The sequence below is a fragment of the Dermacentor albipictus genome, unplaced genomic scaffold, assembly GCF_038994185.2.
Source record: "Dermacentor albipictus isolate Rhodes 1998 colony unplaced genomic scaffold, USDA_Dalb.pri_finalv2 scaffold_107, whole genome shotgun sequence".
NCBI lineage: Eukaryota > Metazoa > Arthropoda > Arachnida > Ixodida > Ixodidae > Dermacentor > Dermacentor albipictus.
Window position 1 is genome coordinate 122898 of NW_027225661.1, and position 13504 is coordinate 136401.

Here is a 13504-nt window from a genome sequence, read left to right on the forward strand (position 1 = left end):
CTTTCTCCACTCTGATAAAAAGTAGTTCAGGGCCCCTTTAAAGAAGTGGAACGACAGTGCATTTTTACCGAAAGTTTGATGGCGCATATCTTGTAAATCGTGTCATCCACACAATTATTTCCGAGCGGATCCACCTTGTGAACTCCCCGGCTAGAATTTCTAAATTGCAATATGCGCTGTGAGGTAATTAGTTTATTTCATATTGTCTTAATTAATCAATTATGCATTTCAACTGTTTTGTGCAAGTAATGTCCAGCTCTTCGAGTAGACCAGCTCGTGAACTATAATTGTGCTGTCTGCCACAGGCAATCTTTAAAAATTGCTCAAAGCCTTTGCAGAAACACCCAGTATATTAATTCAATGCTAAATGTATTACCATAAAATGTCATCGTGAGATGGGTTCTGACTAATTTTTTTAACAGCCACAAGATTGAACTGCTGGCTGTTTTGCACGAAAACAAAATTTACTGTTTGCTATCACACGAACCAAGATGGAAGGGAATGCTACTAAGCCTCATAAGTAGGCTGATGAAAAGTGGCTGTAAGGACTCCAGAGCAGTTACCCATTGGTCTCGCCCAACCTAGCCCCTGCGCTTACTTTTGCATTTTCAGATTTATGTTGTAGGACTTGTGCAGCTGCAGCTTTTGGTAGCAAATTATACGGAGCTGATATGCAGTTGAATGCTCAGCATTCCCACTTCAGCTCCAATAATTTACAAACTAGCCATAGTAACAATGGCTATCATGAGAAGTTTAACGAGAGGGAAGGCAGTAAGCCCAGCCAGACAAATCACCTGCCTTTTGGCCTGCTACTTTGCACTAAGGGGGAAGGGGGGTAGGCAGAATGGTAAAGGAATATTAATAGCTTTTTTAATTAAAATGCGATAATAGCTTTAGTATTCCTTTAATTGATTTATATTTCTCATTCACACACCCATTCAGAAAAGAGCACTGGTAATAATTACAATTAACTGTTTATTGGTGCATGCATGAAGATAAAGAAAAATGCTTAAAGCATTCTTAATATGCCACTGCAAAGTGGCTGTACATATGTAAACTGTAGAGAGTTGCATCCAAACCAGCTGTACCAGTGTACAAAGTGATCAGAAGAGCAGTACAAAACATGGTTGAATCAACACTATATGCCAACCAAATGTGGCACACCCATTGGCTCATACCCAATGGTTCAGAAACATGCCTACAGGTTTTATGGTATTTATGAGCATCTCAATGTCCTGCTTCGCTGGCATGCCTCGAGTTCTATGGCTGCAGAGTAAGGCCAGATGGAATTGCACATATAATGTAATCACTGAGTGACCGACTGATGAACTGATCATCTTACTGACTGGGTTCAACATCCTAATGCAACACAGGTCTGTAAAAGGAGTCATGGTGGAGGACCATCTGTTCTTTTAATGCGCGCACAAGATTCAGCAAAAAGTGTTTCTGTATCACGCCAAATTGTAATGTGGAGAGAGAGAAAAGAAACTTTATGCAGAACAGCATGCAAGCAAAGCGAGCAGAGGTTGCTCCTCCACTCTGCAGTGAGTGGTCGCTTCAGTTTAGAAACACAGCGACCTTAGCTGCCCTTCTCGCTTGGTTGACTAGTTCAAGCTGGTCCGTCAGGTCTGAGCTGGACAGTGCTGCATCACATAGCCATGTGGTGGCGTGCATTATGGGTGTGACCTCTGGTGTCCTTGCGCATGCCCTTACCATATGGTGGAGCATAGCGCATTCATCGCAGTGTCGGCATTTATAAGAATACAGCACAGAATGTATAGCATGGTGCAGACACAAGCATAGATATGTGTATGTTTGGAGTTTCTGCCATACTATAGCTTCCTCTTGCGTGACAGTGTTATGTGGCAGTGGTAGTGTTCTTCATTGCAGGCAGTAGTGTTATAGGATGCGCATGTAGGATGATGGTATTGGTTCGGAGCGTAACAGCTTGGCGCCTCTCGCGTGGCTCCCGGTGTGCATATGCTCGAGCAAAATACTCATGCCCCAGAGTCCACAAAATGTGTACATATGGGGGGCGCTGGTGTGCTCCACTCAGAATACGATGTGTGGCTCTTCAAATTTTGGCATGCTGTCATTGGCTTCGTGGTCCGTTTCATCTGCTAAACTCATGTCCACAAGTGGAATATGTATAGCCGCCCCATTCTTTTACAGTTTGTCGCATTAATAATATGGCGCAAATACTGTATCCTTGCACATTAATAATAATGTGCCTGCATAAGCTCATGCGCTTGAAGCGCATGCTAGTCATAGCGTATGGTACACGGTCAATCTGCCGGGAACTATTGGCAAACTCACCCAATGTATGCTCGTGTGCTTACTTAATGGAAGGGTGTAGACACAAAGCTGCAAACTATGAAAATTGTGCGCATCATGCACTTTGCGACAACACGCACCAGGATGCAGAACGGGCCGGGGACAGGTGAACGTGAAGTGCCCCTGCTGCCACGACCATCGTAGAGACTATAGCACCACACACACCAAAATTAGGTGCTCTCGTAGTACAGCTAGCGTTCTAAAAAGCAACAAAATTTAATGTCACCACAAAAGCCTTTTGTTTTTCTCTACTTGGTTAATTTGGAGCAGGTGTGTGTTGGTGGAGGAGTGACACAATATCTGCAATAAACGACAATTTGGTACAGCATGTAGCAGCATTTCTGTCACGGCGCAGTTTGGCGCAATTGGTGTAGCGCTTTCATCAATGTGTGGGGATTTTGTCGGCGTGCTGCTCTTCCGTACGTAATATCTGATATGTTTTAAAACGAAGCATCCCGCTATCATGCTTTTTTAGTGCTTCCCTGCTGGCCTACGAGATGGGCTTCTCTGATTTCACGTACCTTGGTGTACATATCTGTTTTCTCGAGGTGAAAAGTGGCCATTCCGGTGGGGAGTACGAGCCATGTGGTACCATGTGTGCCACACTTGAGTCTGTGCCACGCCATACACCCTGCGCTGTATTATTATAAATGCCTACACTGCAATGAATGCGCAACGCTCTATTGCATGGTATTTACATAACTTATAAAGACACCGGTTTTAGCATAATATCGGTAATAACAATGAGAAGCCTCTGCATCGTCAACTTGTATGCTTTCTATGGTGAAATAACCCGCTTACTACAATGCCCCAATGCCGCATTATTGTTTATAACGATGAAGTCTGGCTGCTGGATGTTTGAGCCAAAAGGTAGTGAAATGCGAAATCCTTGAAAAGAAAAAAAGAAAATGAGAAATTCGAGCTGCTGCGTGATGGGTCGCTGCTCCGACAGCCGCCGCACGCTCATTTTCCAGCCATATCTGGGCACCTCTTTCCTGTAACCCTTCTATCTCTTCGAACACGAATGGGCTGTGCCCCATACCTCTGCACCGCCCCAACCTCTGAAACACGGATGGACCGCACCAACTGCGCTGCTCCCAGATTGCTCACATGTTGCTCGCTGGCTCCTCATTTAGCGTAGTTCTGCAAACAGCTTAATCATTCACGTTCGTCTTTGTTGGTTGCGTCAAAATCGTTCCTGGCCACATGGTTTTTCAGCCTCGTTTGACTTTCCGCCGAAATGGAAGATGGCTGATCCACCCCCTGAGCATCAGCAATGCCCGACGTTGCCAGTGAAAGGAAAGCGCTGGAAAGAAAGATTTGGAAACTATATATTTTATAAGTGCTTCTGACCGATAAGGCGATCATCGTGAACATGCTTGCGCCAGATAGCGATGGCGATGATGGCAACGATGACGCGGTACGGCAGGCTGTCTCAACGTTGTCCTCACAGGAGGGCCGGCAGATGAGTTATACACTCTAGGGCTTCGTTTTCACGAGGAACCTTCCACTGCACTACATGGAGCACCTGGATGCCTTGGAGAAGGATGTCGGCAAGTTTTGCATAAAGCATGCAAGGCTGGCGGAAATAGGGTTTTCTCATGCAAGCCAGTGAGAAGTAGGTGGCGAGATGCTTGTGGCAATCTCGCCTCAGCGTTTTTTTCTGGATTTCTCAAGCTGACAGGCTACTGCAGCAGCCTCCTTTTACAAATTGCAATTTTTTAAGGCCTCTTTTGGGGCCACCACAGCGATGCCTTGGCAGTGCTCACATATCACTTGCCACCCGTGACCACTTTTGAAGTTGTTATGGCAGTGCCATTCTTTAATGCCAACAGCCGCGGCTTGTTACACACAATTGGAGTGGCCAGGAAGCAGTTAAAGGAGTGAACACAATCAGCAGCTGCATGGAGGAAGGTGGTGGGGAGGGGCACTGGCCTACCCGCCTTTATAGTTTTCTCACAACAGCTCTGCCATCCCCCTATTTTGATTTTTTTTTCATGCAACCCGGTTATAACAATTATCGGTTATAACAATAGAATTTTCGTGGCACTTGCACATTGTTATAAGTGGGTTCGACTGTACATGTAATGTGGACGTAGCAGCTGGAAATCAAACCCACGACATTGCGCTTGGCAGAATGACGCTAATGCTACTGAACCACTGTTAAAACTTCAAAAGGCAGTACAAGAAAACAAAAGGGTTTAACTAAATTGTGCAGAGAACTTCACTTTGTGTATGTCCCTGGATGCACCAGGGATGACTTTCACTGCAACAGATGAATAAGATAGACGTTATATGAGTGATGCATTCCTTTATCTCGGAACAAAAACACCATAAGACATGATGATGTTGTGTCCCTCACATCGCAGTTCCCAACCATGAATGCCCCCCCCCCCATTAGTTCACATGCTCGGTCGACCAGCTGACCTGCTTTTTACCTGTCCATCTCAGCATGCTCGCCGGCGGTTCCACTGTCTGCAAAGCACGTTGCCAGAATGTGGGCACTGTGATCGTATTCTTCGCGCTGTTCCTCGCGGCCATGGCTTGAAGCCAGGCCGGTGCGGAGTGTGTCCTCCAGCTGAAGCTCGGGGCGACGGCACTCCTCGCGTGCACTAGGGCACACACTCACGAGTGTGTCCAGAGTGGATAGCAGGTGTTCGCGGTGGGGGCCTGGCTCGTGCCGGAGCATTGCAGCCAGCTGCTCCACAAAGCCCATTCGGATGAGCGTGTCTACAATAGAGAGCATATGACATCACATGCACTGTCAGACTGATTGACCGATTTAATAAAATCGAAGTCAAATTTCATTCACTGTTCTAGCTCGAAAAGGCAGTGACATAGAACAGACACAGAAGACGTGCACCAGCTCGCAACTGAGAATTTTATTACAGAAGAACATGTGTTACGCAAAGCCCATGCAAAAAACACACAACAGTAAAAAATCCAAGGGACCCGTGATCAGCAACAAAAAGCACGAACAAATTCCATTAATGTCACACGTGCTGGCACTGTGGAAGAATTAAGTGCTGAGAAGTGTTAATGAAAACATGGATGCATTTTACAACTGATTTACAGAACATACTTATGAAGACGGTGCTAAACACAGGATTTCTGCTAAACAGATAATACCGCAGTCACACTTTCGCTTTCAATAACCACTGAAACTAAAGCCATTGATGTGGGCGTGCCTAACTGGTTCCTTTACGCAAGCTCGGGGAAGGGAGAAAATGGTGCTTGCCGATTTCAATGATCTCCGATTTCAAGGTTACTGAAAGCGAGTGTGTGACTACGGCAGAAGACTTCATTACAGCTCGGTTTCATTTCCAAAACAGGAACGTGCGCCCCAAAGTGAAAATCTTAAATTAGTGAAACTTTGTTAATTAGCTATCACGACAATGCAGTTTGTCATGCATGTTATGCCTGCCTGTAAAACTAATCCAGTGGATGAGACAGAATTTCCCTTTATGCCATGGCACATTTTTAATAAGCCTAGTTATAAAAAAACAACCACCCGACGTGCCATGTGAATAAGAGAGAGAAAGAAAACAACCTTATTAAACACAAAACCCTAGTCTGAGCCTGTGAGAAATACAACAGTGATGGCAGATGAAAGTAAGATCTGTTTAGTAATCTTTTATTGAGAAAAAAAGAAGGAAAGAAAGAAAGAAAAAATATTATATTCATACAGATATGCTAACACGAGGCCCCATCTAAAAACTTAACAATTAACATGTGTGCTCCAAACCTGCAAGTACTGCACGCTGTACTTCAAAACTGAGATCTGCTCTGTTATTTGTGTGAACATACATTTCAAGAGAAAGCACCATAAAATAACACCCACCTCTGCTTTTCCCCTGCTGGGAACACAATGATGAAAGCAGAAAACCTGCTTTGGTTTTCAGTCTCGGCGACTCTGACTGCAGCGCCCTCAGCAACACTGAGAAGCCGTCCAATTTCTCAAACTCCAGGTACACTAAAATATTGTGGCGCACAAGACCTGAAAAGGAAATGTGCAAATTGTAATACAAGCAATGAAATGAATCTTTCTTACTCAGCGCATGGTGCAATTGTCCTTTTTATTCTTCTGTGTCCCGTCTTTGGACTGTTTTCATTTTGTTGTTTGTTGGCAATTATACAAATATTCCTACAACATTCACAACATTGGCATCATCACAGGTGCACGTGTGTGCAGTAAATCCTCATTTTAATGAAGCCATTGGAACAACGAGAAGTGTAATTTGTTTTAACTGTTTTAAATGGTATTTCATTACAAGTGCAGGGTCTCCACAGAAGCGTGGGCAGGAAGCCATAGTAGGGCAGGATGAGGATGCCAACAGCACGGGAGCTAGTAAAATGTACACGGTACTACACTCTATGGTACAGTACTATTGAGTGGGTACACTGCACCCACTCAATAGTGGGTACATGACAGTGGAAGAATTTTGCTGACAACAGTGAGCAGTTGGCTCTTCTGTTGGTCATAGGCATGTTATACAGTTAGGCACAACCAGTTGCTGCCATGTGGTGGAGTGGTGTCCACGCTTCGTCACGTGGACATTCGCAGGCCCATGTAAACTTCACGCTTCCAATTTCATAGTAAATGGGATCCGGTGCCACTGTGCTTCGATTACTGCGGTCTAAAATAAAGTGCATGCACTGCAATGAGTACCAGGAAATACTTTGAGTGAAGCAATATTTCAGTTAAGCTATTCTGTTATAAACGAGGGGTAACTGTATGCTGTCCTGGTCACCTGCAGCCCTCTCCAGGCAGCGAAAGAGAACACATAACTATTCTTAAAATGGTTGCACCCTTTATGGTGTATATTTGTCCCCCAACAATAATCGTCATCTGCATTGCTTGCGTTTCCCTTTCTTGAAAACTCGGCGCTCACTACTTCCTTGTCGAGAGTGCTGTGTCACACTGATGACGCGCAAATCATTTGTGACATGGAAGTGCCGGGCTCGCACCACCAAAGAAAGGAAATGCGAGCAAGGCAGATGACGATTATTGATGTGGGACAAGATAAGCCCCCAAAGGGCGTAAATTTTTTAAAGAGTGTCGCACTCTACGTACACCAGCCGCCCGTTGTCGAATATGACAGGCTATGCTGGAACACTGGCACGTGCTCTTCACCCCTTTTGAAAAAAAAAAAAAAGGCACTTTGGAGCTTGAGCAATGCTTCAAGAGATGCTGGCTAAACCATATTAGATAGCATAACTAGAGGCACAGCAAAAATGGATACATCAGCATGTCTCTTGTTTTGTTGCATGGCTGGGAATGCAACATGTTGGATTGCACTTGGCTACCTGCCAAGTGCATTTCAACATGTCCATCCATCACAGCAACTACACGCCTCAGCATTAACTAAGATAGCTAACCAATAAGTGTTTCCCAGCAGCACATTTCAGCAGATCTACTGGGAAGATTCCACTTCAATTTGACGACCGCCGTGTAAGACCAGCCCTAATGGCTACAACTTTACTGGTACTACTACCATGACTACAGAGATCTCTCTAATCTACAACTTGTAGTCTGCGACTTGTCCTATCACTCACACGACACAGCGTAGAGAGCTTTCAGCCGGACAGCTTCTTGAGTGGCGTCCACAAGCTGCAACAGAAACTTGAGACTATACGCAGCCTGTTTCTGGCAGTAAGGGCTGTTTTGTACCAGCTCGGCAACAAGCTCACAGGCCTTCGACTGGACTCCACTGTTTGGAAAGCAAAGTAGGTCCTCGAGCACGTCAAAGCCGCCAATCTTATGGAAATCTGTATGAGAAAAAGAAAAATAGGCTGCTCAGAGAAATCTAAACAAGGTAGCCACCACATAGACAAACACTAGTGCTGTTCGCACAACAAGAGCCATGTGTTAACTGGCACATGCACAAGCATATCTGGTATTGACACATGTAGTATAACTTAGCTAATTTACTATGAACACAAATGTATGTGTGCATGGTAAACAGAGACATGTTGCCCATAATAAAACATAGTATTTTGAGCTTATTTGATTATGAACAATATAGACTGACCATACTGACAAAGTGTAGTACTTTCAATGCCCTCCACAGTGACAGCGTAAACTGGGAAATTGTACAAGTTGGGAACATCACTGATGTTAAACCGTAGTTGAAGAGGTCACGTGTTATACTTGAACAAAGGAATGCGAAATTCAGGCACTACACATTGTTTTGTGTCAGGAGATATAATTTCAATTATATAATGTCAGGTAAGTAAACCACTTACGACATGTGTGTGTGTGTGCGTGTGCGAGAGAGAGATAGTACGAAACGGAAGTAGTTTACTTTTTCTAACTAAACCTTCTAAGTAACTTCTAGCTAACTAAACCTTCGAACTTTCAAGCAGCAATGTTGGTGAAGGTGAAAGCTTGTTGCATAAGCCTTCATAGAGTGATGTTAGTTTAATATGTATCATGACTGTTTTTTTTTTTTGTGCAGTACATGAAACATTTTGGCAACAAATCTAGCAACACCATGTAACCCCCATTTATTGTTGATCCATGTTTATTTTCTTATTTATTTTTTATGTATACAAAAGCGGTTATCTTAGCTCTATAGCAGTGGATCAGCGGAATAGAACTGGGCAAAATGAATCCTTACAACACATTAGCTCAAACAGCCAAACACTGATTCTCACAACCTGTGCACCAGTGTGTACAAGTTTTTCTACTTTGGAGTGGTGTGAGCAGTTTTACAGTGCATCTTATCTAAAGGGCAAGATTTTTCTGTTTCTAAGATGCAGACGTTACTAGTGAAGATTCAAGGCTTGGAGTATTGCAGTATAGTCACCCTTGGCATAGTCTATGGAACCAACGTATTCGGTGATGGTCTCAAGGGCGGACTCAAGGGTGCAGCAGGCCTCCTCAGTCGGTGCCTGTTCAGCACTCTCTCGATGGTGACTCAGTGTTTCCTTGATCACATTCAGGTTCTTCTGCATCTCCTCGACGGGGGAGACGGTCATCTCGGACATTGCCTCTTCCAGCCATTTCCGCCTCTGAGACAAATAAGATTCCAAAGAATAATTAGAACATACCAATTTCGCATGGTTGGCCGAAAAACGAAATGGTCACTGCAGCCTGTTGAAGAGCTATAGAACGCTATTAAATCGATTTAGTCTAATAAAGTATTCTCTCAAAGCTATATCTGCATTCATCTGACGAAAAAATTTCCTTGCCGCTGAAAAAGTCATCAACACTTGCTAGGTTGATTCATTGGTTCCTTTAGAATGCAGTGAAGCCCTTCTCAACCAATAACCAAACTAGAGAGGAGCAGATGCTGACAAAATCCATGACGCCATGATTAGCTGGTACAAGAACTTCAGGGCTGCATTGCCAGTTATTTTCTTGTTGCATCATCTGTTGTCTGCATCATTTATGGATTACCAACGTCAAGGCAAAAGTGGCTGCTTTGATATTCAAGAAGCGTAATTTACTAATATAGCTATGTTCCTAAAGAGACAGCAAAGGGAAATTACAAGCTAGTTGAGATTGACAGAGTGGACGTCAGGAATTGCTAATGTGCTGGCCCTACTTTGAGAAGAGGCTTGCAGAAACAATGCAAAAATGAAAAATAAGCAACAATGCTGAAATTCCTGTGCCATGTACTCATAATGTATTTCAGTTTTGGCAACCTTCAGTAGGTGATAGTTCATTATTTTGTCAATAGAAGATGCTTATACTGGGTGCAGAAGTAAACAAAGATTTAACCTACTAACAGCTTCTAAGAATATTTTGTGCAAGACGGCCCAAAATTTCAAATACTGTGAAATATGTCCATCTTTTTCACAGTTTGGACAAGAAATTCAAAAATCTAAAGCTTGGCATTCATTTTCTCCACTAATAAACAAACCTTTTTCGCTAAAAATGCAAATGAAGTTTTGGATGAATAATCTCTTTGACGGTCGGCTTACAAACCGGTTTCTATTAGCATCACTTTTGTTTGCAATATGCATGTTACTAAAGAGAGGGTTTCATGCAACTGGAACACCCTTTTTATTTTATTTATTTATTTGAAAATACTGCAAGCCATCATTATATATATGTATTATATGTATATACATATAATATGAATACAATACAATACATATATATACATATATGTATACGTATATATTTATTATATGTATAAATATATACATTTGTGTTTAGAATGAAAGAAATTGCTCAACTGCAGCAACGATATCACTTGATGCAACAGTAGTGGTGGGAAGCAAGTTCCAGTCCTCAATAGTTCTTGGAAGAAAAACTAAACTTAAAAGTTTTTTTGTCTTTGCAAATATAGGATCAAGTGAATGTTTCCGGTTGTGACGTGTTCTTCATATGCCGAGAGGATGAGCGCAACTTGGTAGATTGAAATTTAAATTTTCCTGTCAGGCATTTGTGAAGAAAAGCCAAACGATTAACTTTCCTTCAAATTTCTAAAAAGTGGTACATCGTAAATCGTACCACTTTCTAAAGTGCTACATTGTAAATGGACGCGGCTGACACTGCTACGTCTGTAGTTGTCTCGTGCTACATAGGATATATTTGTAGTGTGCTTAGCTAACTATATTAAGATGAATTCTGGTAACTTCTAAATATTCATTCCGAGGCCTAAATTGTATTTCATATAGTTTCAGAGCATGCTCAGAAACACCTAGTGGAATTGTTTCCATAAGGCTATTTTTTAGTTGTTTTTTGCACTCTGAGAAAACCCACAAAATACGGAAAATAAAAAAAATTATTCCTATCAGCGTAGTATATGGAATGCAATGCCAGTTTTTGCACAGCACAAAGAAGCAACTGGCTTTGGTACAGCCGCATATATAGGTCTATTAAATTAACTAAGGGGGTGCTGCGAAGTATCCACACATAAGGTCCCTAGAAAACCATTTAACCTGGGGACCTTAGCAACACAAAAGTGCCCCCCCCCCCCCTGCATTGCATTTATCAGTTTCAGGTAGTACAAAAACCAGGCCCTTGATATTAAATATGTGGAGATTCAGCATATATGTTAGTCTCAGTTCTGCTGCATTGGGAATTTCAGTGAAATATAATGAATAGAAAACACTGCCGTAACAAATATGTGGCCCTGCATGAGAAATCATGGTTGTGATTAGACCACCTTGGCACTTCAGCTAGGAGGTGCAGCTATCGCCACCTGAAATCAACCTGCAAGAAACTGTCGCAAAGCATGACCATTATAGCAGTGCATAATTGTGGCTCCTCAATGATATAATATCAACTGATCAAGCTTATTTAGAGAAAACAAAATCGGCAGTTTGCATCTGCACTGACCACCTGACCAGCATGTCATTTAGGGCCAACTAATACATGCACCTTCACTTCCACCATTTCTAGTTAGTGCAAGATCAGTTGGATTTTTAGTTTACACAATGACCAAAATCCATGCCACCTTTAGTGACCAGATGTGTAGCTGCATGCCATTGTAGTCTTGAGGAATTATGTGCAACAGGTGTTCTATTTTGAAATTTTCCTGCTGTGTTTCATTCTGTGAGAATGGCACATGTTGATGCTTACTGTAAGCCTAAGATTCGCTGGACCAAATACAGAATTTCCAACTAAAACCACTGATAAATGGAAACATAACTAACCCCCAAACTCGAGCTGTGCTTGTCGTATCAATTTGTACAGTACTTCTTCGTTACAGTGCTAATATTGTCAAGGACAAGCCCTGCCACAGTTTCCATTGCTTTATTGAACAAGTGTTCATCCCAACACCTACTGCTGAGTTTGCAAGGCACTCGTGCATATTACATTGTAGTTTACACTTGTCTTGCTGTCATGCGTTGAGCAAACATTATTGAAGACTTTTCTGTATTGCGAGAAAAACTGTCTCTTTCGATCAAAACATGGTTGCTAAACAACTTTTTTCAGTGACTGCAAGGAATAGAGCATATATCTAACATTTTTTTTTTAAAGCGCACGTTACTTGCAGACTCTTGGGGATGTGAGGAACATTGGGAAATGTTATTGCAGTTTCCGAGGGGAGATTTCCGCAGTTAAAAGGTGAAAAGCGGTAGACCATCACTGAGATAAATTCTAGTTACCGCTTGTTTCGCGGCGGACGTGCGGTTGCTGCTCGTCGAAGACAATTGCGGGTGCGGTTATAAGGCGCATAAACGCATGGCCCTTGCAGTCTGTTGTTTTTCTAGCTTTATTAAAACTAATGCATTGCATGTTTCTGAACACACCATACAACGTACGCCCTAAAACGAATATTAAAAAAAAAAACTCGTAACTTAACGAAATAATGGGCAAACTAAACGTACTCCGAAGCTTAATCTGGGTACGTCAATCGTTTCTGACACTTTCTGTGCTAAAAAAAAAAAACTACTCAATTCTCACGAAAAATCTTGTGTTTACGTGACATATGTAACGGGATCGAGACAGTCACATACGTGCCCAAAGAAATTTAAGACGAAACTTGAACCACGCAATTCGCAGCGAATGCAGCAGGTCGCAGATCGCACGCCTGCGTAAGTTAATTTTTTTTTTTTTCTCCACTATTGGTCCGTGCGTCCCTATGCTTTATGTGCAGCGCGACGCAGGCACCAGCGGTGCAGGAGACATGCGACGTGCGCCGCCGCCAACTTGCGACATCTCAGCGTTACCATTACCAAACACCTTATCGTTAACTCCCAAACAAATCGAGCTTCTTTGCTCGATTTGTTCGAAGCGTCTGTGATGCTAAGGGAAACGCAAACACCGGCCGGCTGCTTATATCGCTCGATGTTTCCGTGCCATTACATTTAGAGGTGCCGGCGTGAACCAGAGCTAACCTCAGGATCCATCGACGCCGTGGATGAACTCGGTGCGCCTTCCGTGGCCGTGTTCCGGACACAGAAGTTCAGCAGAGCCGGGAGGTTGTTGGGGTTTCGCGGGTTGTCGTCTCCACTCATGATTGTGGTGAAAATTTAGCAGCTGTGCTGGTTCCAAACGGATACTAAACGTTAGGAATCAGGATAACTCACGGTCGTGACTTTGCCAACGGGATCAGCTCTCAAACTGAACTCATAGATCGAAGAACAGGCATTCCTCGTCGCTCACTCCGATTTTCTGGGTGCTTCTTGAAGTTTCGGCAGCTTCGGGCGCTTCGGGATTCGTGAGCTGCTCATTCCATAGTTGGCTATCTAGCTAGTTTCTTGCGCT

At 43.1% G+C, this 13504-nt stretch overlaps 1 protein-coding gene across 2 annotated transcripts; it reads right to left on the bottom strand.

Moving 5' to 3' along the window:
• Positions 1–2780: 2780 nt before the first annotated feature.
• On the bottom strand, positions 2781–13488 carry LOC139053384 (hsp70-binding protein 1-like). 2 transcript variants are annotated; one of them, XM_070530398.1, is made up of 6 exons: positions 13135–13488; positions 9144–9348; positions 7891–8103; positions 6176–6331; positions 4773–5064; positions 2781–2970 (listed from the first exon to the last, which is right to left on the bottom strand). In XM_070530398.1, exons 1-6 carry the CDS (start codon positions 13252–13254, stop codon positions 2796–2798), a joined length of 1161 nt encoding a protein of 386 aa, XP_070386499.1. In that variant the 5' UTR covers positions 13255–13488; the 3' UTR covers positions 2781–2795. The 2 variants fall into 2 exon arrangements, with proteins under 2 accessions (XP_070386499.1, XP_070386500.1); XM_070530399.1 differs by having other exon boundaries at positions 2833–2965; positions 13135–13487.
• Between the last annotated feature and the right edge of the window lie 16 nt (positions 13489–13504).

Excerpts from the sequence above, each read along its gene's own strand:
- LOC139053384 (XM_070530398.1), bottom strand. The coding sequence starts at position 13,254 with ATGAGTGGAGACGACAACCCGCGAAACCCCAACAACCTCCCGGCTCTG. Across the intron at positions 9,349-13,134 it reads CGGCGTCGATGGATCCTGAG|AGGCGGAAATGGCTGGAAGA; the intron begins GTTAGCTCTGGT and ends TATTTGTCTCAG. Across the intron at positions 5,065-6,175 it reads CCAGCAGGGGAAAAGCAGAG|ACACGCTCATCCGAATGGGC; the intron begins GTGGGTGTTATT and ends TCTCTATTGTAG.